The sequence below is a fragment of the Myzus persicae genome, unplaced genomic scaffold (genome assembly GCF_001856785.1).
Source record: "Myzus persicae strain clone G006 unplaced genomic scaffold, MPER_G0061.0, whole genome shotgun sequence".
Classification (NCBI taxonomy): Eukaryota; Metazoa; Arthropoda; class Insecta; order Hemiptera; family Aphididae; genus Myzus; species Myzus persicae.
In genome coordinates, this window is record NW_019104088.1 from 81,921 (window position 1) to 105,229 (window position 23,309).

The window sequence follows — 23,309 nt, forward strand, 5'->3', positions numbered from 1 at the left end:
AACATTTTTTTTATTTAATTTTTTTTATATTATATATTTTTATATTCAGTATTTAGCGGAATAAATTGTAATTGTAATATAATATAATATAATAAACTAACTGACGTACATATGCAATTATATGGGATTAAAATCCAATAAAAGATTTTTATTTTTAAACATTTACATTCAAATGTATCTTATTTAAAAAAAATAATATTCTACGATACACGATGTCAACGTCACACCTATTTTCGTGCTCAATCGTGTTGTTTTTGGGGTTTTTTTGGGTTCCTATTGTTTGATTCCAACCATGCTCAATCGGGTTGTGAAAAAGGTCAATCGTGCTCAGTCGGGTTCCAGCCATCGAAATTCATACTTAAATCAAACTCTTATGAGGGTTAATGTATTTGGTTTTTTGATTTGATCTAGCTCAAGACAACGCTAGACTAGTTATAATGCGTTGGAAATACGATATATTAAAAAAATTAGTAGAAATCAAATGTATTAGAGTATAAAAATGAGTCATTGAACTGCAAAATTGAGTCGGATATCTGAATTATTCGGATAATCAGTGAAATCCATATATACGCCCATCACTAAACAAAAAATTGAAATGAATGCAAAATCCAATAAATTGGTATCATAGGTATCAATATTTAATTATATCATAGAGTACATACGTATTGCATTACATACAATATTACAAAAATATTATTGTTAAATTAGACTTCTTGAATTTGTATTTTGGATTGTTCGATTTTGGCTTACATTTATCATTAGCTAATTTATTACTGATATATTTTTTAGAAATAATTAGTCCTCGTATTGTTTATTCGCATACCTGCAATAGTCTAAGTTTGTTAACGGCCATGTACAACATTGTCTTTTAAAATTGTTAGCATATTATGTCTGTCAGGTTTTTAATTCTTAATTTATTTTTCATTATGCCAGGAGCAAGTGTCATAATTTTTATTTTTTTTATCATATCAAAAATATAATTTTTAAGCAATAATTCCTATTCATGATTATCACAATCCATACAGATGTATGATAAATCAATATCAATCGACACATTTAAGTGCTTATAGTCATTTTTTCACTAAAGTTAGTTATAACTTTATAATGGTGATGTGAGATCAAGCTTACATAGTACTTTGTTGAAAGGAAAAACATCGAAATATGGCCACACAGAACTGTAGAAGTACGTGTACTGTCATAACTCTGCTCCATCTAAATATTTTTAAAACGAGTGTTTTTTAAATAGTCTCAAATATCCAGAATTTTGTTTCGGTAAGGAGTAAATATGTAGGTATATCTGTATTAAAAATGTAAAATATTTTAGTAAAATTGGTTTTTTTGAAAAAAAAATTAGTTTTTTGAACATTTATCATTAGTGATTGTTATCTCGTTTTATTTGATATTATACATGATAAAAGCTTTAAATTGTTTTATATTGAAATATTACATCTGTACAGTGTTCACACGATAATAATAGTAATTTTACCACTAATTAAATGTCTGCAATTTGTTTATTAATACAAACAAACAACAAAAGTTAAATATATTATTATTAGTATAAGGCGCGTTTGTATTTTTAGTAAGACAGTAAGCAACATAACTTTAATAGTGATTATAATACATTATTAATTGAGACGTTATATTAAGATAGTTGTTCACTCCTAAGTGGAGGTAATATTATTACCGAAGTCTATTAATCTATGTACCTATACTCTATTCAGAATGAGATCGTACCTCGGCTGTCACCAGTCTTCGTCCGCAGCAGTCAGACGCCACCTAGGCGACAGCTCGCGAGACTAGCACTGCGGAACAAAGCCACGTCCATGCGCAGAAGTCGGCCGCCGAAGTACGATCTCATTCTGAATAGAGTATAATATATATCCCATAGCCATATTTCATCCACTCTAAGTTAATAGGTATAAAATGTTATACGTTTAAGAAATGTTGATAAATTAATATAACTTTATGTAACTTATTTTTTTCAATAATGCTTGACTACAATAATTGTTTCAATAATTTACAAGAGTGTAAAATTAAGTACATTTTAATTAAATACCACGTGTTATAAATAACATTATAATCCTAGATAATTATTATATAGGTGATGTATACTGCAGAACATCATTATTGTTTATGTCAATTTGTCATGTTTATCATGACCAAGTACAGACATGCATTTATAATTATCAGTTTGTGGGTGTATGCAAATGATCAAACAACTTCAATACAATATTTCATCGAGATACAGTGTACATTTATTAGTATATAATGGAGCTAGTAGTTCTAACTAGCTTCACACATATTATTATATTTTAATTGGGCATGCAATCCTGTTGTCAGTAGTATTGAAAACAGTGTTATTTCACTGATTTTTTAACTGCTTAGTTAGCGATATTAATATAATAACTTCATTAGTTTAAATCAACTTTATATTTTTCATCGTAATGTGGAAAGCAATCTGGTCACTTTTTATTTTGCTTTTTATGTCAATCACTTCAATAATTGGACATTATAGTAATCAGTAAGTAGTTGAGTTTTTATATTTTAACACCTCATAAGCATTTCAATACAAAAACTTGTATTGTTACCTTAAAGTTTGATTGAGATTAAGAATATTTTTTCCCCATTATTAATTGTATTTATTTTAAAATCGATATAATTATTTTTTATGTCTTAATTTATTAATAACTACAAATATATGATGGTGATTATATACATTTGAAAATAATTATAGATTGGCTAGTTAATGCGATTCGTGTATATATTATTGACGCGTTTCATAATTGTATAAATATGGGCTTTAAAAGTACGTATTTAAAAAAGATGATAAATCGGTAGGTACTGATTAATGATTAATAATCGTCTTTCCTCTTTATCAATTAAATAATTACATTGTATTTTTTCATTATTAGTCGTGTTATTTTTATTTGTGGAGCACTTACAAAAAAAAAAAAAATAAATGAAATAAAAGATTAATTTATCTAATATAAATGAAAAATATAATCGAGCTTTGCTTGAACAAGTATTGAGTTCCTAATGAAATTTATGAGTTTAAATAATTTAGGCCATGCTTTCGATCTGACAACGGCCATCTATACGTAGATAGCGCTACTAGCCGCAATATATCTTTGAGTACAAAAGGACAAGGATTCATAAACTTGAATAATGAGAACTTACTTCAAATTATTGGACTGGTAATTAAGTAATTGAATATAATATCTGTTATGAATAAATAAATAATATTTGGTCATATTATCACGGACATTTTATAGGCTAAAGAAGCTTGGGAAGTAATTGTTGCTTTTCGATCAAACGATTTGCCTGAGTTTGCGGATACATTAAACAATTTTGTGCCAATGATAGATGGTCCGAGAGGTTTATCCAGTCGAGTCACCGCTCTGGAAATGCAAATTTTTAATGCATCATCGAAATTATCTACTAAAGGCGTAAGATTATTTGATTTCGATTAGATTTGTATGTTGGAAGTAGAGGTAAGGAAAATTGCAATTGTGTTCCGTACACAATATTTTTTTTTTTTCGTCGTTTTAAACTTATTAACATTTACTAAAATGCTTACTAAATGTTATATTAATATAATTGTAAATTAGAGTTGTATTTTTATAAATTAAATTAATTTGATGGTAAGAAATTCAAATTTTAGCTTTGTGTATTAGAATAAATGTTGATGTTTTGAAATATTTTTCTTCTCCCACTCAACAACATGCATTTCTTTGCAACTCCACTGATTTCACATAAATATTGTTAATTATGTACGGTATATTTTTATGTTGACATAGAACGGTGGAACGGCGTTCACCGCAAATCGATTAGAAGTCAGAGTGAGTAAATCAAATTTGTATAGTAAACCAAAAACATTTTAATCCAATATTTGGGTATTTATATAGTTGACTAATTTAGAAAAGAAAATCACCAATCTAGTTAGTCTTTTGTCAATTAGCGAATGCTTGAGTAACCCTTGTCAGAATGGTGGCACATGTATAGATATTTATAATGGATTTCAATGTAATTGTCCAAACAATTGGCAGGTAAGTGTAAAGATATTTTATGATCAGTAATTTACAATATACATAAGCTTAAAAAATAAGTCCATCATGATCAATGTATATAAAGTGCATTCCCTATTGTATTATTGTAGAAATTAGGAATAGAATTACATTATAAACTTATTACTCACATTGAATAAATTAATTTTTTTCGGCCATAATTTTAAATATTTTAAGTACATATTTTATGTGATTGAGATAAAAAAAATTGTAATTTAGGTAGGTATTGAACAAACTAATGTGATGTAATAAAACTATAACAGCTCAAAGTCTATTATTTAATACATAGCATTTTATTTTAAACATAACATAATGGGCAGGTTATGTATTCAAAATTTATTTTCAAAAGTATTGAAATTTAAATGAAACTGTATTTCTTGAAATATTGAAAAGATATCCATCAGAGAAAACATTTTGATATTTTGAAAGATGACGCAAAATAATACTTTATTTATTACAAAGGGTAGAATGTGCGAACTGGACGTAGACGAATGTGTGCGTTTCCTCCACACAGACTTAGGGTGTCAAAACGGAGCAGAATGCAAGAATACGCCCGGAAGTTACGAGTGTGTGTGCGTGGTGAACTGGTTCGGTTTGCACTGTACGAAAAGGAAGAACGATTGCAACGCGGCAATGTCGTCGGAACTCTGTGGCAATGGGGTGTGTATCAATCAACCATCTACTGTTGGCTACACGTGCATCTGTAACCAGGTCAGTACCACACTGTATTTCAGACGGAAAACTGTTCGAGATTGAGTTCACATTATATCGTAGGTATTTTTCTATTTTAAAAAAGGGCTGGACTGCCATGGATGGAGGACAAAATCCGGCTTGCACGAAAGATGTGGACGAATGCAAGGAAAATAAGCACACGTGTTCGGCAAACCCACCAGTCGAGTGCAGGAATACCAGGGGGTCATTTACCTGCGCAAATTGTCCGGCAGGTAAATATGCACCTCTAAATGATGGACAATATATTTTAAATGAAACAATTATTTCATGTTTTATAATGCCCTTAGGTTACGAGGGAGACGGATTTGTGTGTACTGATGTTAACGAGTGTTTGATAAATAATGGTGGATGCAGTGTGAATCCCAGAGTTCAGTGCGTAAACACGAGAGTAAGTACATAATATGTTTATCAATAATTGTGTTGAATCAATGTGAATGCTTAGGAATTCTTACGATTATTGAATAGATGATAACAATAAATTATTTACAGCTATTTTCAAAATTAATAGCATGCACTTTACTCCGTGCATTTTATATAATTTTAACAAAATACTTTGTCTTGATAACACATCCAGGGTTCATTTAAGTGCGAATTATGTCCACCTGGTTATATTGGTGATGGATTTAATTGCGTCTATAAATCTGGAGGAGCGTGTGCAATAGACAATGGAGGGTGTCATCCAAATGCTGAGTGCACTGGTAAATTAGATAAAATAATGTTTACATATTTCCTAAGTCTCGTAAACCTTTTTTTTTACTTTGCTTATAGTTTACGCTGAAACAACAATTCAGTGTACATGTCGGCAAGGATATAATGGTAATGGAATCGGGATGAACGGATGTATTAAAGACTATATAACAGCAATAGATGTATGCCAGAATAATCCTTGTGGTTCCCATGGTGTGTGCCTTTCGAGTTCAACTAACAGTTTTTCATGTCAGTGTGATGCGGGTTATACAGGTGAAATTTTGCTGACAACATTTTTTGACGTAAAAGTTTATATATTTCGTGACACGTTTTATTAATTCTAGGACGAATATGTAATATAAGAGTAGAAAATCCATGCTTTGTAAATCCCTGTCTAAACGGAGAATGTGTCTTTGATCCAGAACGTGGAAAATTTAGTTGCAATTGTTATACAGGTTATTTTGGACCGTTATGTGGATCATTTGAAGAAAGTAAATATGTTGCTCAAGCTTATTGTAAATGTTATATGTCCAAAATGTAATTAATGTAGGAATGTTTTAAAGGATGTGGGGGTTATTTTGACACATTTAATGGATCAATACAGTATCCCGAATCAAATACAACGCTAACCTATCAGAGTAACTTAAATTGTGCATGGCTGATCGAAATAAATTCATCTCTCGTCATTAATATATCATTTGTTTGGATTGATATTGAAAAATCAATAAATTGTTCTTCCGACTATGTTGAAGTAAAAGTATTTTTTTTAAATTTAATATTTTTAATTACTATTTGAGTTGTTTTAGATTAAAAACGCCGATGACTATAAAGGACAATTTTTGGGTAAATTTTGTGGAAATATATTACCTTTAAAAAATAGCATTATTTCGGATTCATATTCAGTTTATGTACGTTTTCGATCTGATGGATCCAAAAATTATCGAGGTTTTCAGTTAAATTACACATCAATACAACCAGGTAATAATTAAATTTAATCATATTCCTTTACCCCTAATTTTTAAAACCAGTAAACTCTCCCAGATCAACAGTGTGTTTAATTGAAACAAATTTGTAAGCCCCAAACTAATCGAGTCAACATTATGTTTATCTGATGTAAATTTGGAAACACCTCTGGGTCAACATTATGAATTTACACGAACGAAATATGTACTCTCTCCAGTTTTTTTAAATGTATGTCACAAAAAAATTATCAACTTAACACAACAAAATTCGTGTAAGTGGATGTCACTATACAGCAGAGTAGGTCACAAGTTGGTCACTGTAGTGGATGGTGTTAAATTTGAATTCAATGATTTAATATCATTCTACTAGATTAACGATTCTGTAAGCCTGTAATATTACTTAGTAAATCAGTATAATTTGTTATATGTCTCTGATTAAAGTAATTTATTTTACTATTAAGTATTAGTTCTACATAAGAATAAATTAAAATACATTTGAAAAGTAATTGAATGTGTACAATATTATAATATTAAACTTTAAAAGTTTCAGGTATCCACGAATAATATTTTTAAATTACAACAAAATAACTTAAATCATTATTCTTGGTTATTTAATATGTAATTATGTCCACATTTGAACATGAAACAACTACAAAAAAAAACTGTGATTATACGTTTATAGTTTTTTTTTACAGTTTTTACAGAATAATGTACTTGCGTGATGCCTTGTTAAATGTACAACCCTTACCTACAGAAGTTGAACATTTTCAAAAATTTTTAACGATAAATTGTTTTCAAACTTCTCAATTCAAACTCTCATAGCGAATTATTGTGGCTTCACGCTCAACTTTTTTTTTTATGTTAATTTAAGAGGAACCTTGTAATCCTTTTTCAATTTTTTTGACCAAGCAAAAATTTTTTTATCGACATTTGTTAAAAAAAACTATGAACATTCGAAAATTTAATGTACCTATAAATAGTTCAAAACAAGTAAAAAATTTTGAAAATTGTATGGTGATCCTGTAGGAAATGTGGGTATAAAAATTCAGTGAAAAGTTCATGTATATATGGTAATCTTTTTTAGAGTTATATCACAAACCAAAATCGATTTTTTCAAAAACCTGGTTTCCGTAAAAATTCTAGTTTTTCCTTCATCTTTTATTTGTTTTTCCTTTCGCTTTTTAAAACTATTGGGCATTTTTTACTTTTGATCTACCAACGTACCAACTAGATTCACTTTCCTACCAAAAAACATTCTGTTGAAGAAAACCGAAGCATTTTTACTGCCCCCAAAAAGTGATGTCAGACACAATGAAAAAACAGAAACACATCATTTTAAAATTATTACATTCATTGCTCCGCTCAGAATCTAAAAGAGACATTTCAAGTTTTTGAAAATCTGTGTGTTCATATAATTATATTCTTAAAAATATTAATTAAATTAAAATTGTATTATTTTGTGTTATTAACTATACTTTAAATAATTTACTATTTTAATGAAATTCAAATGTTTATGACTTATATTCAATTAAAAAATGTGTATGTTTATATTATATTATTATAAACATTAAATTATTTTATTTAAAATTATACACAATGTAGCTGCAGAAACTGCAGAGTTTACATATGCCCGTCAGGCAGTATTGGATTAAACCTAGGAGAGTTTACTGGTCATTAAAATCGGAAGGGTTTGAAACCACCCATTATTTTAACTCAATTAAAAATATTTAATTCTGTTATTTTAGAATGTGGAGGTATATTAAATATCGATTCACATGGCACATTATCTTCTCCTGGTTCTCCTAAAAAATATCCACCTAATCGTGACTGCTATTGGACTTTAAATGCCATTCCAGGAAAGAGAATTCAATTAAATTTCTTCTCATTAAGTTTAGAGAAACATGTAAATTGTCTTTATGACTATTTAGAGGTAAAATTTTCATTTAAATAATTGTACTATTGGTGGTTAATTTGATAAACCTAGATTATCTAGGTAATAATAAGAAAAATAATAATAATACAATTACTTAATTATAAAATATGTAGATTCGAGATGGTTTTACTCAGCATAGTCCAATACTGGCCAAATTATGCAGTACTACAAAAAATAGTTTACCTCCTCCTATAATAACTTCAAGTTCACATGCAAGTTTGCATTTTCATTCCGATAGTCTAGGCCAAGACTACGGATTTCAAATTACGTACAGTGTAATTGAAGGTATTCATTATTTCTTATATTTTTTATTTTTAATATCTCATAAGTTTCTTACAAAATGATTTTTCTATTTATTGAATTTAAAAATTGTATATTATATATGAATAGGTGTACCCGGATGTGGTGGGACTTATACAAGCACTTCTGGAATTATATCTTATCCTCCACATTTGACAAGTGATAGTTTTAATGATCTGGACAGTTCAAATTGTGAGTGGCATTTAAAAATGCCACTTCATCAGAAACTTAAACTTGAATTCATTAAGAAGTTTGGCATTGAATATTCAACAGATTGTTTAAAAGATTTTTTGGAAGTATGTGTTATTTCTTTTTCGTGATAATGATATTATCTAAATTTGATTAACCCTTTATAATACTACCAAATTAATTTTATTACATAGGATAATAAGATATTTATATTACAGATTTACGATGGCCCAAATATAAAATCTCCATTAATTGGTCGTTATTGTGGTTCAACTAGATATGTACAGCCAATTATCTCAAATAGTAATGATGTCACTATTCTTTTCATATCAAACTTTTCATCAACAGTTGAAGGGTTTACGATCAAATATGAGACATGTATGTATGAATCTATTTTTATTGGTTGGTGATTTACAATTAAATTATTATTACTTTGAAAAGTAAGCACTTGTATTGTCTAAAGTATTAAAATAATTCAATATATTTATCTCACATAGTTTTAACATTTTTTTCTGAAACAAAATAACAGTATACTTACACTCTTTTATAATTATTATTTTTCAAATGTCTTACAATTTTCAGATGACAAATTACATTTGTTTTTTCATATCCCTAATCCCATTTATATAAAATTACCTCTGATGCGTAACTTCTTTCTCAAGTATTTAATCAAAGTTATAAAACATAGTAATTATATTTAATGTGTATTAATTTATATTTTCTACTTTAATACCTAGTAAATACAGGCTAAAATCCTTTGTTGTTGACACCCCTTAATGAATTATAAAAAAAAAAAATAGTAAAAATACATTTCGAATTAATGCGAATTTATTGTTCAAATAATGACGCAGTGTATTTATACTAAAGAGTAGATATCGAAAAAAGTTTGTATTATTATTGAAACATGTATGTACAATATATGGCAATCGTATTCCTAGTTTCTTGCGGGGTACTCACTTTGATTAGACTCGAAGAGAATAATTATGATAATATATGAAATAATGATCTCTTTGATTTTAATTATATTTATTGTATTATAGTGAATACTTTTTACTTTTAGTGTGTGGTGGAACATTTCTTAATAGCAATGGTATAATCGAATCGCCATTCTATCCAGAACCTTATCCACAAGATAAAATATGTGAGTATCTAATCGAACAACCCGTTGGAAAAGCTATTCGATTATCATTTTTGGATATGGATATGGATCCTAAGTATCCATTATGTTTTTTTAATTCATTAGAGGTAAAATATAATAATATATATAATAGCATTATTTAACTTTACATGATACATTCATGATATTATCCTAAAATATTCTATTATTATACTACTTTAAATTTTGAATCATTTAAGCCAATAAATAAATATTTTAGAATCATTCCATATAATATTGATAGTATTATTTAGTATAATTTAATCGTATGTTATATAAATTGTAAGAATTTAAGCAAGTGTTGACTAGTATATCTTACACTTTTCGTAAACTAAAGTCATCATGAGTTCATATCGTATAGTATACTGATGTTGAGAACAAATGATATTTATTTCAGATCAGAGACGGAGACAATGCAAATTCAACTATGATTGCATTTCTATGTGGAAATATTAAAAAACTTCCCAAACTTCCATATATATCAACACATAATTATATGTGGCTAAAATTTTCCTACAAACATACTAATTCTTATAGAGGATTTCGAGCTAACTATTCAACCATTGATATAAGTAAACAACGGCATTATTGTAGTTAATTATAACTATGTTAATTACAATTTTTTAAATATACCTTAGCATGTGGTGGTATATTGAAGCAACCATCAGGTATTATACAATCGCCGAAAAATCCAGAGGAATATCTCAAAAATCAAATGTGTAAATGGATTATATCTGTAAATGAATCTAGTCGAATACAATTAAATTGGTTATCGTTCTCTTTGGATAACCATATCACTTGTAAGAATGATTATGTTGAAGTCTATGACAATAGTGTTCAAGGAAATGCATCAAAAATTGCTAAGTAGGTGACTAAATAGTGTCAAATACAAATATATCATTCAAATACTTTGAATGGAAAGTTAAATGCCTTTACAGATTTATTTAAATTTGATATTCAATAATTTTTAGGTATTGTGGATCTAAAGTTCCACCTGTATTGACTTCATTAGGTAATCGACTAACAATAGTTTATAAAACTGATCATTTAGGAGCACTGGATGGGTTTATGTTAAATTATACTTCTTTAAATAAAGCACGAGGTATGTTTAGTTCAAAATAAATTGTCCACATAAATAATGATTTATAATTACGTAGCGTGTGGTGGAAACTTCTTCACCCCAGAAGGTTTTATCATGTCACCAAATTTCCCAGACGACTACCCCACACTAATGTATTGTAAATGGACCATAAATGTACCAGTTTCAAATCAGATTGAGCTGAACATTACTCAATTTCATCTCGAAGAAACACATGAGTGTGAATTTGATTTCATTGAAATTCGGTATGTACGATTTAAGTTTAATATATTATTTGTATGACAGGTAATAATTATACATTTTTATAGAAATGGTAGATATTCTTCATCACCTTTAATTGGAAAGTATTGTGGATCTAAAATTATTCCTATTATATCTTCAGCCGGAAATTCGTTATTTATAAAATTTGTATCCGATGGGTCACTTGGCTTTAAAGGTTTCTTTATTCAATGGTATTTAAGTGCCAGAGGTATTTACAATTAAATGTTATATAAGTCAAATATACACGTAATCCTTTATATTATAACATAATTTAAAGGTTGTGGGGGAACATTGAATTCTGGTAGAGGAAGTATCGTGTCTCCTAACTATCCATTGCCTGTACTGGAAACATTGGAATGTTTCTACAAGATATCTGTGGTGCAAGGAAGTCAAATCCAGCTTACTATAATAGATATGCAATTAGTGACAGACAATGTTCCTGGACTATGGTGTAAAGACGATTTTCTTGAAGTATGTATCAATTGGGTATTAATTCTGATATTTGGTAAATCTATAATGTTAGTCTGAATAATGACCTGAATATTTTGTCGTTTCCATTTTGCATGTATAGGTGGATTTACAAATTTTAAGCTTTTTTTAATTTCAACTCACCCCGATTTTGCTTTTATTATTTTTTTTATTCAAACTAGGATATTTACCCTATAAACATGATTCTGATCTGATAAAACTATTATTTGTCGTAATTAAGTTTGTTTATAAATTGTTAGAAATGATTTTTACAGTTTTATGACGGCGGAAGCTCCGCTAATAAATTATTAGGAACATATTGTAATGATACTGGTTTACCTCAGTTTGTACAATCGACATCAAATCAAATGTATATAAAATTTAGAAGTAGTGGTTTTTCCAAAGGTAGAGGATTCTCGTTAAAATATGCTACTGGTTCGTATATATTAAATAGTAAAGAAAATATTTGCGTGCAATGTAGTATAAAATAATATTAAAAGAAAACTAATCCTTTTTTTTCTAGATTGTTATGTGAATTTAAAAGGATATCAAGGAGCTATTGAAATAGTTAAAGAAGGAGATACAAACAGAGATACGTGTATATGGACAATTTTAGCTCCCAAAGGAAGTACAATTAATATAACTTTTACTGAATTTGAAATATCGAAGAGTTTCATAAGGACACCGATTAATCTGGAAGACGACAGCGATATTTTAAACTCGCCATTGCCTTTTAACAGTTTAAATCGTTACTATCCGCCACGGAGCCTAGTAAAGTAAATTTATTGTAATAGGTGAAGTTATTAAAACGTAATAGTATTAATTTCTTCTTTGTTATTAAATGGTTGACATGACGAATGTAACCCAAAATGGGTGAGAAAAAATGTCTACTCAGTACAAAATAATTTATGTGTTCAAAATAACTAAATATTCTTAGAAATATAGCCTGAATACTAACTTACTATCCCTACTGTGAATCGTTTTCTATAATATACCTATTTATTATTGAATTTATATTTAACTTAAACGTTGACTTACTCTATAACCGAAACTATTATACACAGATGACCGAATCTTCCAATTTATCAAACTCCAGTAACAAAAACTTATCTTTCATGGGTCCATAGTATTTCAATTAAAATGTCTATAAATTACTAGAGGTAATACAAATCGAAATATATTCACCAAATTTCGTCAAAATTTGAATATTAACCCCTATAAAAAAATCGTATTTAATCTATATGTATTATAAGAACAAGTTACGAAGAAACCTTGTATTTCTAGCCTTTTTATCTGACAAGACAGTGACAATCAAAAATGTTATCAACACACATCAAAAAAATCTATAAACAATATTTGCGTACCGAGTGCTAATTAAAACACATATTTATTAGATGCACTTTAACTTTATTAAATAATAATTAAAAAATTTCATTTTTAAAATAATACAACAACTTACAACGTGATGTGTGTGTGTGTGTTAATATACATAAGTTTTATGTAAAACATAATTGAATAATATCATAACCTTAAATACACCATTATCATAGAATAAATAACATACATATATGACACATTAGACGATTTTATAAGTCTAAAATGTGGCAAAGTATTATTAAAATTATATTTTGTCTAAAAATGTCCAATACATGTAAACATTTAATGAATTTTGTCAAACCTATTACTAAAAGAGTACTGCAAATTGCAACTTTCATATTTTTGAAGATAGAAAAAAGTAATTAGGTACATCCACTCTCAAACCTTTATTAAAACGAAAAATGGAGAAAATGTTTGAACCCAAAAAATGTTATTACACAAGAATTTAATGTTGGGGTTATTAAAACAATGACAATGACATGTCTGTAATTAAATATTTATTTGTATTACATAAATTTAAATGTGAGACTCGCTATTTAATATTTTCAGTTTTGCACCAAAATATAATATTAAGAACTAAAAAATGTATAGGTAGATCATAAAAAAACAACAATTATAATTTAGTGTTAGAAATTCGGAAGTCCTTTAATATTGGATTTTGCATATGTTTAGATATCCTTTTTTGGGACCACACAGGATTATACTTTCAGATTTGCGTCAATTTCATAATTTATATTTTAAATGTATAGATACCAAGTTAATTGTAAGTATATGTGCATATATATCTATGAAGCAAGACATTTCTATGGTTCTTGATGGACTGTAATTTATATATTTATTATTAGATAACTGAAGGAGTCAACATGCAAGAAATTAATACTGTTTTGTGGAAAAATAACTGTTCCATGGAACCTCATTCTATGATATCTTCAACTAAGAACATTGTTAGAATTAATTATAAATTCAAAAACGAAAATCACTTTATGGGTGATAAATTCAACAATTTTCGTATTGAGTGGATAGTAGACGGTTGTGGTGGCGTGTTTAATCAACTGCAAGGAGAATTTACATCACCTAAATATCCTGGATTTTACGGTTTGAGTACAACATGTGAATGGAATATTATAACCGGTAATGGATATATTATAGAGATAACTATAGAAGACTTATGGTTTGAAGCTTCAGGATCTTGTTTACATGATTACATAGCTGTATGTATTTAGGAGTGATTAAATAGTGTACCTAGTTTTAATTAAAACTGGTAAATTTTTTAAAGATTTTCAATGGATATGATGATTCTGCCCCGGAATTGTTAAGAATATGCCATAAACAAACAAGTCCGATAACATTGACGTCTATTGGAAATGAAGCTTTTGTAAGATTTGTATCAGTCGATGAGTCTCAGAAAAAGCGATTCAAAGCTACATACAGGGCAATTGAATCGAGTGTGTATTTCCTTCTATAGTTATTTAAAATAAAATAATAATATTACTGTTAATTATCTGATTCATAATATTTTTAATAAAATATATTTTAATTTAACTTAATTTATGTATCTTGATAAACATTAATATGTTTTATGGTAAACTGTCTCATTCTGACAAAACATTTTCTTAGGCAAAATAAAAATAGAATGATCATATTTATATTTTTAAATTTATTGTTTTAATATTTTGGCTAATCATATTATCATCACTGTAAACTAGGTTTTTTTTCAATTTTTAACAAAAATTACAAGGAAAATTAACAATTCAATTACTAAATATAATTATATATGTACCTACATTGTTTTCATAGGTACCTAATAATTTTAAATGAAATGACGCAGTTTTATTTCATTGAAGAAATTTTTAATTTTTTGGACGTTTCGGGAATGGGTGCAAGTATCTCGTATAGGGCCTCCGGTAGTTCCAGTTTGAAAAGAATTTCATTGAACTGGCGACATTCGAGGAGTATGTGCTTGACAGTAATGAGTGTTCCGCACGTAGGGTATGAGGGTGGCATTTCGTTGGCCATGAGGTATCCGTGTGTAAGGCGGGTGTGGCCTATTTGTAGGCGTATTATTATCACTGTAGGCTAGGTTTTTTTTTTAGTTTTTAACAAACAATAGGTACTAGGAAAATTAACAATTCAAGAAAGTAAAATAGTATGCAAGTAATAATTCAGTTTTTTTTTTTGAAGAATGTGGAGGGATGTTTACTGCTCCTCAAGGAGTTATTCATACTAGCAATTACCCTCGGAGCTATGATTCTAAAAGTTCTTGTACATGGACTATTGAGATAGCAGAAACGCATTTAATAAACCTTACATTTATTGACTTCAGTACTCAGAGTTCTCCTCGGGGGAATAATGATGTAGTCCTAGTATATGATGGTAATATTCATGGGAAATTACTCCTTAACCATTCTGGAAATAGCATACCACCACCTGTTATATCTCCAACAAATAAGCTCCTTGTATCCTTTGAAGTTGGTAAACACGACTTCCAAGCGAAAGGGTTTAAAGCAATATATTCCACGGTAATTCATATTAATATAAATTTACACAAATTATTTTACGATCGTGTTAAATTGATGTTCTAGGCATGTGGTGCAAAATTAATAACAAATGATTCGGGAATTATAACTAACAATCCATATTTTACAAATGGTAAAATCGAGAACTGTTCTTGGACTATTATATCTGATATCCCAAGGTCAAAAGTCACATTAACGTTTACTCATATAGACATAGTACATTATATTGAAGATATAATAGTAGAAAAGTCAAATATAACTGATCGTCAGTGTTCTGACGATTTATTTCATACAATATTTCGAATTTTGGATGGCCCGGATTCTGATGCACCTGAAATATTAAAGTTTTGTAAATCAAATCCAATACCACCACCTATTGTCAGTCACGGACCTGCTATGCGTATAGAGTTTACAGATAACTCTGGTGCGTTGGATTCATTTGCAGCTCTATATTCTGTGAGATCAGTAGGTGTGTAAACATATCGTGGTGTAACTTAAACGATTTAAATATCCTCGTAATAAAATTATTTTGTCTTTTATAGCATGTGGTGGAACTTACGATTCCATAAGAGGAACGATTTCTTCACCCAACTACCCAAATAATTATTATAGAGACTCAGAATGTGTTTGGATATTAAAGTCCTCCGTTGGAAATCTCGTGTCTTTGAATTTTATTGCTTTTGAATTGGAAGAAGACGAGTTTTGCAATGAAGATTACGTGGAAATTAGAGAAGGGGATTCTATCGGTCCAGTCTTAGGTATTTTTTGTGGACTAAATTTGCCATCTAATATTACTTCGGGTTCTACGCTTTGGGTCAAATTTCGTTCCAATTCTCTTGGATCAGCCAAAGGATTTACTGCAGATTTTAAATATGGTAAGAATAATTTCACGATAATTTATTTTTTTCAAATGAAGTAGTTTTTACAATTTAAATGCTAGTTACTAAAATCTACAAGTCACAGCAGTCAGGGAAAATCTCGAGTCCAATGTATCCCAAAATATACAGAGATAGTGAAGATTATTCGTGGACAATAATAGTAGATCAAGAAAAAATAGTTCAAATTGTGATTAACGATTTAATTTCTTCTTCCGAAATTCACGAACTTAAAGTAAGTGAATACTTTATGTTTTAAGTACAACATATGATCTTAGGTTTTTGTAATTCGTTCGTGGTTGTTCTGTTCGTTCAGATATACGACGGGAGTAATGTCGAATCATTAATTTTATTTGATCTAAGCTCAACAAATGACTATGTAGAATTGAACAAAACCATAATATCAAGTGTCAATATTGTTTTCATACGGTTGAAAGCAGGGGAGAAAAGAGTTGTAGGCATACGGTTTTTACTATCGTGGACACAGATAGATAAGCTGTATTCGAATAAACTATATCCAATGTCGGAATATAAGTGTAAGTGAAAATATATATACATAAATTTAAATCAATAATATATAGCATGAATATAATGAGTTAAAATACAATATAATTAATGCCGAATTATTTCGTTTGCAGTCAATAGTACTAGTGTTGACTATTATTTATCACCGAGCTCTAACACAAGTGTGACTATTACTAGTCCTGGCTATCCTAATGGTTATGCACCGAATCTCAATGTAACTTGGATATTACACACGGAACCACACTATCATATTGATATTGAACTTATTGACATAGATTTTTATCCAATTCGTTCGTCGTTCGATAAGTTTTATGGAGATTACCTTGACGTAGTAACTGGTATTGTTAATTAATTATTATTTATATTATTTCTGTTTTTAAGTTCATTGAATATTGTGTTTGCTTGTTTATTTTTTGTAGTCAATTTAGATTTTTTTTAAAAGATATTTTTTAATTAGGTTATATTGATCTTGCCTTCATGATCTACTAAACAGTAACTTTATTTTCTCAAAATCGAGTTTTTGGTATCTATGGATAGACATTTTAATCATCTATAAATTCCTTTAAAAAGAGGGAGAGGTTTCTCATAAATAATTAATTTAATGAACAAGAGAGTATAATAGAGAATTCCGTTTTTACAAACATTAATTTATATCAGAAGTAAATAAAAAGTATGTTCAATTCTGTATGATCAATAAATTATGTCTTAGAATTGTATATATTTAAATTAGATGATATCACATGACAATTTTAAATAATCTAATACCTAAAATATACCTACGTGTAGTAACAACTTCTTTATTTATTAACTCAGATGCTAATGTTATTAGAAATCAGTTATCAGTAAAGCAAAATAAAAGTATACTTATACTTACTGCATCTTTCCATCTTCTAAATCATATAAGAGATAATAGATAGTCATTAATATAGGTAGTCCTTTAAATCGCATAAAAAGTTATGAAAATATTTTTTTTTGTTTGTATTTAAGTTTCCTTGATTCCGTAAAATCATATAACATACTATGTATTTGATGTTTGTAAAATTATTATTTTTAGTTTATTCACTAGGCCTTGGCGCAAAATTTTAGCTACCATTTATTTTAATTATTTTGGAGTTAAATTGTAAACTGTCTATAAAAAAAAACGGTTTTCAAGTCAATCATAATTTTTTGTGTATAGAATATATTATTATCATACGTTTTTACGTCAATATATTTTAGTTGATCCTGATACGGCAAATACAATATTGTTGAAAAAAGTGTATGCAAACAACAAACAAAATAATGACAAAAGTATAGTCGGAAAGAATAAAGTAATATTAACTTTTATTTCAAACAAGTCATTAAATGGTACAGGATTTAAAGTTGAAGCAAAATTACGTATGTTAGATTATTTACATAAATAATTGTATAAGGTATAAATGTAAGAGAAGATAAATATTTTTAACAACTTTTCTATGTTATAATAGAATGTGGAGGTCAATTGCGAGGACCAACAGGAGTCATTAATTTATATAATACATCAAAACTCATTGAATTATCGCACTCGTATCCACTTCGATGTACTTGGAATATCACTGTACGACCAGGAAGAACAATTTTAGTGAAACTTATGACCATAAAATTGTCTTCGTCCAGTCTATGTGTAGATAGTTATATTTTGGTATGTAATCACATAATATGAAAAGATCAATTTTGAGATCAAACTCTAACTTTGTCTTGTATGCCAATCTTTTTAATTCCAAGTTGTATTAAAAATATTTGCTTTGTCTTTTTTACGACATCTGAAAAGTAAATGTGCTCAAAACACTGAGATAGTGAAAATATCAGAATTGTTTGTTTTTCTATTTATAAAAAGAAAAATTTATTTACACTGATACTTTGTCTTAAAAGAAACACGGTTTTAAATTTTTAGAAAATATATAAGGTATCCATTTTTAATTCTTTGAACAATATTTTAGTTGAGAAATGGATTGTATGAGGATTCGTCTTTTATCGGAAAAGGAAAATACTGTAATGAATCGAATGAATCAACATTATCTACAACTGAAAATATGTTACAAATTAATGCTGTACTGTTGGAAGGAGACAATAAAGTAAGTTTAATAGTATATACTGTACAACTTCTATTGTAACAAATAAATTGAAATACATTATGTAGCTTAATTATCACAATGATAAAATACATATTATATTTAAATGCTTTGTTTTCCTTAATTTATTGTGTTTTTTGGAGGCACAAATAGTATTTCAAATTTATTAACCTCTTAATTTAGTTCAAAATAGCATTTGAAGAAAAATCAATTAACTGCGGTGGACAAATTTATTTGAATGATGCATACAGTATTAGCCAAATCACATCCCCTCAATATCCAAATATACCACCAGCCCACATAGAATGTATTTGGACGGTGGTTGCACCGTCTGCCGAACGGATATCTGTAACTATTGAAGACTTAGATTTCTCTGTAATTGAAGAGTAAGTTAAAACTCGCTTTTATATTTTTGTGTTTCTGAAAATCTATAAATACTAATTTCTGGTGGATGATTAGGTTTAGACAACAAAAATTATATACAATAATGTACGGTATAAAAAGAATCATTACAAGATAATAATAGACATTATTCTAAGAAATAATGTAATGAATTTATAATTGTTCGATACCTTTTTAATTGTAATGTTTCGTTATTTGTGCTTATTAGTCATTCATGTAACATTTTTTCTCATTTATCACGGACGTTTAAGTATGTGATCTAACTATTGTGCATTTGTGCAGTAATGCAGCATTGAGCGTATGATAAAATGTCTTAAATATATTTTTTTTTGCTTCAAATCTACAAATTTACTCATGTTAAATTAGCTGATTGGTTTTCATTTAAACTAAATTTTTTTTATATCAATGAATTATCATATTATGTGTTATGTTTATGTATATAATACTAATAAACTAATAAGACAAAAATTGTATTAAAAAATATAATTATTATAATTTGACTCAATAAAATATAGATGTGAAGCAGAATATTTGGAATTCAGAGATGGGGCAGCTCGATTTTCACGATTAATAAGTCAAATTTGTCAGGATATGGAGATTGCAGATATCGAAACTACAGACAGATTTTTATACATCAAGTATTTCACAAATTTAAATATACCCAGTAATGGTTTTAAATTAAATGTTACTATAGGTAACTATTTTTTTTTTACATAAGTATACATACTATTTTAAGCATGAGTACAAACATATTTAAATTTAATGAATACACTTGCTACTGTTCTCAATTTCCTCGCAGCTGCTATAACTTCCACTTTAATTACAATTTAGGTGTTTCCTCCTAATTGAAGCTTTTCATCGAGTTGACCCCAATTTTCTCTATGGGATTGTTTACAAATTAAGGTTTGGTGAACCACTTATATTCTGGTTCAATTAATATCTTTCTGGTAGGTTAAAAATTTTAAAAGCTATGGGTGCAAGTCCATGAGGTTCTTTCTTACACTTCTGAGATTCCTAACGTGGGCATCATTCTCTGTTTCTCTTTGCATCATTCATCAAAGTTTGGTGAACGCTGTGCAGGACACGGCTATCTATTACACTTAAATTATTTAACGACGTAGCACGTCGTCATCAGTTTTGAGATGTGTGTTAAGAATTATAGGTATTAAAATTAATTAACACTTGGACTTGTTTTGGTAACAATTAAGTAAAGCAATTTATTAATTATAATCCAAACATAACAATCATTAAGCACATTGTCGTAAGCGCGTTGCGCTATCGAGCAGTGCTGACTTTCTTCTAAAAAATGGTAGGTGCTCTACCCGTATTTACGCGGGTTCTAACAATGACGTCTAGTGGCGTGATATTCTAATATTCTAATTTTATGCCCCAAAAGCTAATCTTTGATCTCTGTTTCCTGTTATTTAGGCTTTTACGAACATTGCGAATTTATATCTAACTTATCTATCATAAATTATATCTCGTGTATAATTTATCATTAATAGTAATATATTCTAATAAGTGTTATGAAATAATAATGAATAATATACTACTCATTTTGGTTTTACTACAAATGTTATAAGAAAAATCATCCAAAAGTCAATTAATGTCGTTCATAACTATACCATTAATGATATTGTTTTGTCATTTGTTACAAGTAAAAGAGATCTAGGTACTTCTGACCTAGTAATCGATAATTTTAAAATCCTATAAGAAATGATTTATCCGACTTTAAGCTGTCCTCCTTAATAAAAAATACTGTTTTGCTCTCCAGTTCGCACTTTATTAAAGTACGCCTGCGTCCTATGTGATCTCTGCACTGCATCCGAGTCTTTAATTTTAAAGCTTCTTCAAAGGCGTTTCATTTGTTTTGCAATTCGTATTTTGAATATCAATCACCTATTGCATGACTATACTCCTATTCTGCATGCATTAGGCTTTGATATCTTGGCATACAGAAGAGTTAATGTAAACTTAAAATTTCTTTAGAGAATTATGGATGGTACACATGATGCGCTGACTCTCACATCCTGTATACAATTTCTAGTTACTCAACACTCCACCAACCCTACCGTTTTTTATTGATTTGTCATCCCCATTTGTACCTCCTATTATAGTCTGGATCATCCCATGGACAGACTAACGAGTATTGAAAATGAATCGACCATCTTTACATAGGATAGTTCTGGTGACCAACACTGCTATAACCTTAATTGCATTATGTTCTGTAAATTATTTCGAAAAAAAATGAAAGAAGGACTGTTTTGATAATAATTATTATGTTTTAAAATTGATTACCAGACCGTTATAATTCCGTTTTCTTTTCTCACGTTAAATTATATTTTATTGAATAAATCTTTAAGTATTTTAATCTCAACAAATTGACATAACTTTGATAAAGATATTTCAATGTTTTTGGTCATGATTTAGGAATGAAATAATATTAATGTCGTAACATTTGACATCATCGACGTGGAAATTAGCTTCAAAAATAATAAATGATTGATATAAGTTAACATTTTTACAAATGCATATGCTAACCCACTTAAAATAATTTTTCCATAATTCTTGAATTATGACATTTGCAGATTTTTTTGTATTATGTTCGCATTAAATGAAAAAAATAATTTAAAAACAACAAATAGGCACATGTGAAGTCTTTAAAATATTTTGTTTTCTAACAGCGAAATGTGGTGGTACTCGACGAGCACCTCGGGGTATAATATCGTCTCCTAATTATCCCAGCTCATACGAGTCAAACGTGGATTGTGAATACAAGATTATTGCTGGACCTGGTATGCAAATTCGGTTGAAATTTGAAACGGTGATACTTAAACGCCAATATCCAGGCATCGAAGATTCAGTAAACAATAAAATCTATGACGATACTTTAACCATATTCGATGTGGACCCCCTCAACAAAACAAGTAAAGCATAATTTTAGATTTTGAGTGAAACAATGAATGAGCTGATTTTACAATGATGTTTTATTTATGTCTGTAATACGAAATTTAGTTTAAAAATGCTTTGATTTTAATGTTTGGGGGTAGTTTCTGAAAGCAAATCAGATAGTTACAACTGTTGAGAGGTTAAGAGATCAAAGTTGAATATTCCAAGTTTTTTCTCGTTGAAATACAAAAATAAACTTGACATTTTATCCAAATATTTGTTCTACCACTTTTTGTAAATGATAACATTTTCAAAATATTTTTACAATTCTTAATCTATTTATAAGCTTTGATACTTTCGATTTTATACAGTTTTTTTTTTTAATGTTAATATTTTTTATCTGTCAAATAGTTAGAAAATTAAATACTAACTTCCTCATGAGTCGTATACACCAACTAACAAATATCGAAAGTACATAGTTATGATATTTTGAGGACAATTTTATTTTTGTATAATTGTATTTTTTCTAGGGGTGAAGATATTAACAATTGTTGGTTCCGATTTACCATTACATGAAATCAGATCATCTGGTCAAGAATTAATTATTAAATTTAAATCACACTTTATAAACAGACCATTTCGTATGAACAACACTCAAGCAAAATTTTTAATGTCATATGAGACTGACTTTATTGGTAATTTGATAAATATCTATTTATATAGCATAATGGTAATCCATTAGGTACTCCAATTATTATAAAAGTCAATTACGTATTTACGTAAA

The 23,309-nt window shown here is 28.5% G+C and overlaps 1 protein-coding gene across 1 annotated transcript in view; it reads left to right on the plus strand.

The window, feature by feature from the left end:
• The first annotated feature begins 2,225 nt into the window (after positions 1-2,225).
• LOC111038557 (cubilin-like) overlaps positions 2,226-23,309 on the plus strand; it is a 33,270-nt gene continuing 12,186 nt past the window's right edge. Inside the window, exons 1-42 of the mRNA XM_022321688.1 lie at positions 2,226-2,521; positions 3,065-3,194; positions 3,273-3,446; positions 3,798-3,839; positions 3,906-4,046; positions 4,527-4,775; positions 4,861-5,008; positions 5,084-5,184; positions 5,371-5,494; positions 5,565-5,756; positions 5,828-5,974; positions 6,047-6,234; positions 6,290-6,461; positions 8,191-8,375; positions 8,492-8,663; positions 8,769-8,974; positions 9,086-9,245; positions 9,928-10,112; positions 10,421-10,595; positions 10,662-10,887; positions 10,995-11,125; positions 11,181-11,367; positions 11,431-11,591; positions 11,661-11,854; positions 12,127-12,286; positions 12,375-12,627; positions 13,901-13,991; positions 14,074-14,439; positions 14,505-14,673; positions 15,410-15,747; positions 15,811-16,213; positions 16,287-16,619; positions 16,685-16,854; positions 16,936-17,155; positions 17,258-17,482; positions 18,363-18,521; positions 18,611-18,804; positions 19,103-19,237; positions 19,418-19,620; positions 20,152-20,330; positions 22,321-22,563; positions 23,056-23,220. Of these exons, the coding sequence (XP_022177380.1) occupies positions 2,445-2,521; positions 3,065-3,194; positions 3,273-3,446; positions 3,798-3,839; positions 3,906-4,046; positions 4,527-4,775; positions 4,861-5,008; positions 5,084-5,184; positions 5,371-5,494; positions 5,565-5,756; positions 5,828-5,974; positions 6,047-6,234; positions 6,290-6,461; positions 8,191-8,375; positions 8,492-8,663; positions 8,769-8,974; positions 9,086-9,245; positions 9,928-10,112; positions 10,421-10,595; positions 10,662-10,887; positions 10,995-11,125; positions 11,181-11,367; positions 11,431-11,591; positions 11,661-11,854; positions 12,127-12,286; positions 12,375-12,627; positions 13,901-13,991; positions 14,074-14,439; positions 14,505-14,673; positions 15,410-15,747; positions 15,811-16,213; positions 16,287-16,619; positions 16,685-16,854; positions 16,936-17,155; positions 17,258-17,482; positions 18,363-18,521; positions 18,611-18,804; positions 19,103-19,237; positions 19,418-19,620; positions 20,152-20,330; positions 22,321-22,563; positions 23,056-23,220 (7,873 nt within the window). The 5' untranslated portion in view covers positions 2,226-2,444. The remainder of the gene's footprint in view (positions 2,522-3,064; positions 3,195-3,272; positions 3,447-3,797; positions 3,840-3,905; positions 4,047-4,526; positions 4,776-4,860; positions 5,009-5,083; positions 5,185-5,370; positions 5,495-5,564; positions 5,757-5,827; positions 5,975-6,046; positions 6,235-6,289; positions 6,462-8,190; positions 8,376-8,491; positions 8,664-8,768; positions 8,975-9,085; positions 9,246-9,927; positions 10,113-10,420; positions 10,596-10,661; positions 10,888-10,994; positions 11,126-11,180; positions 11,368-11,430; positions 11,592-11,660; positions 11,855-12,126; positions 12,287-12,374; positions 12,628-13,900; positions 13,992-14,073; positions 14,440-14,504; positions 14,674-15,409; positions 15,748-15,810; positions 16,214-16,286; positions 16,620-16,684; positions 16,855-16,935; positions 17,156-17,257; positions 17,483-18,362; positions 18,522-18,610; positions 18,805-19,102; positions 19,238-19,417; positions 19,621-20,151; positions 20,331-22,320; positions 22,564-23,055; positions 23,221-23,309) is intronic.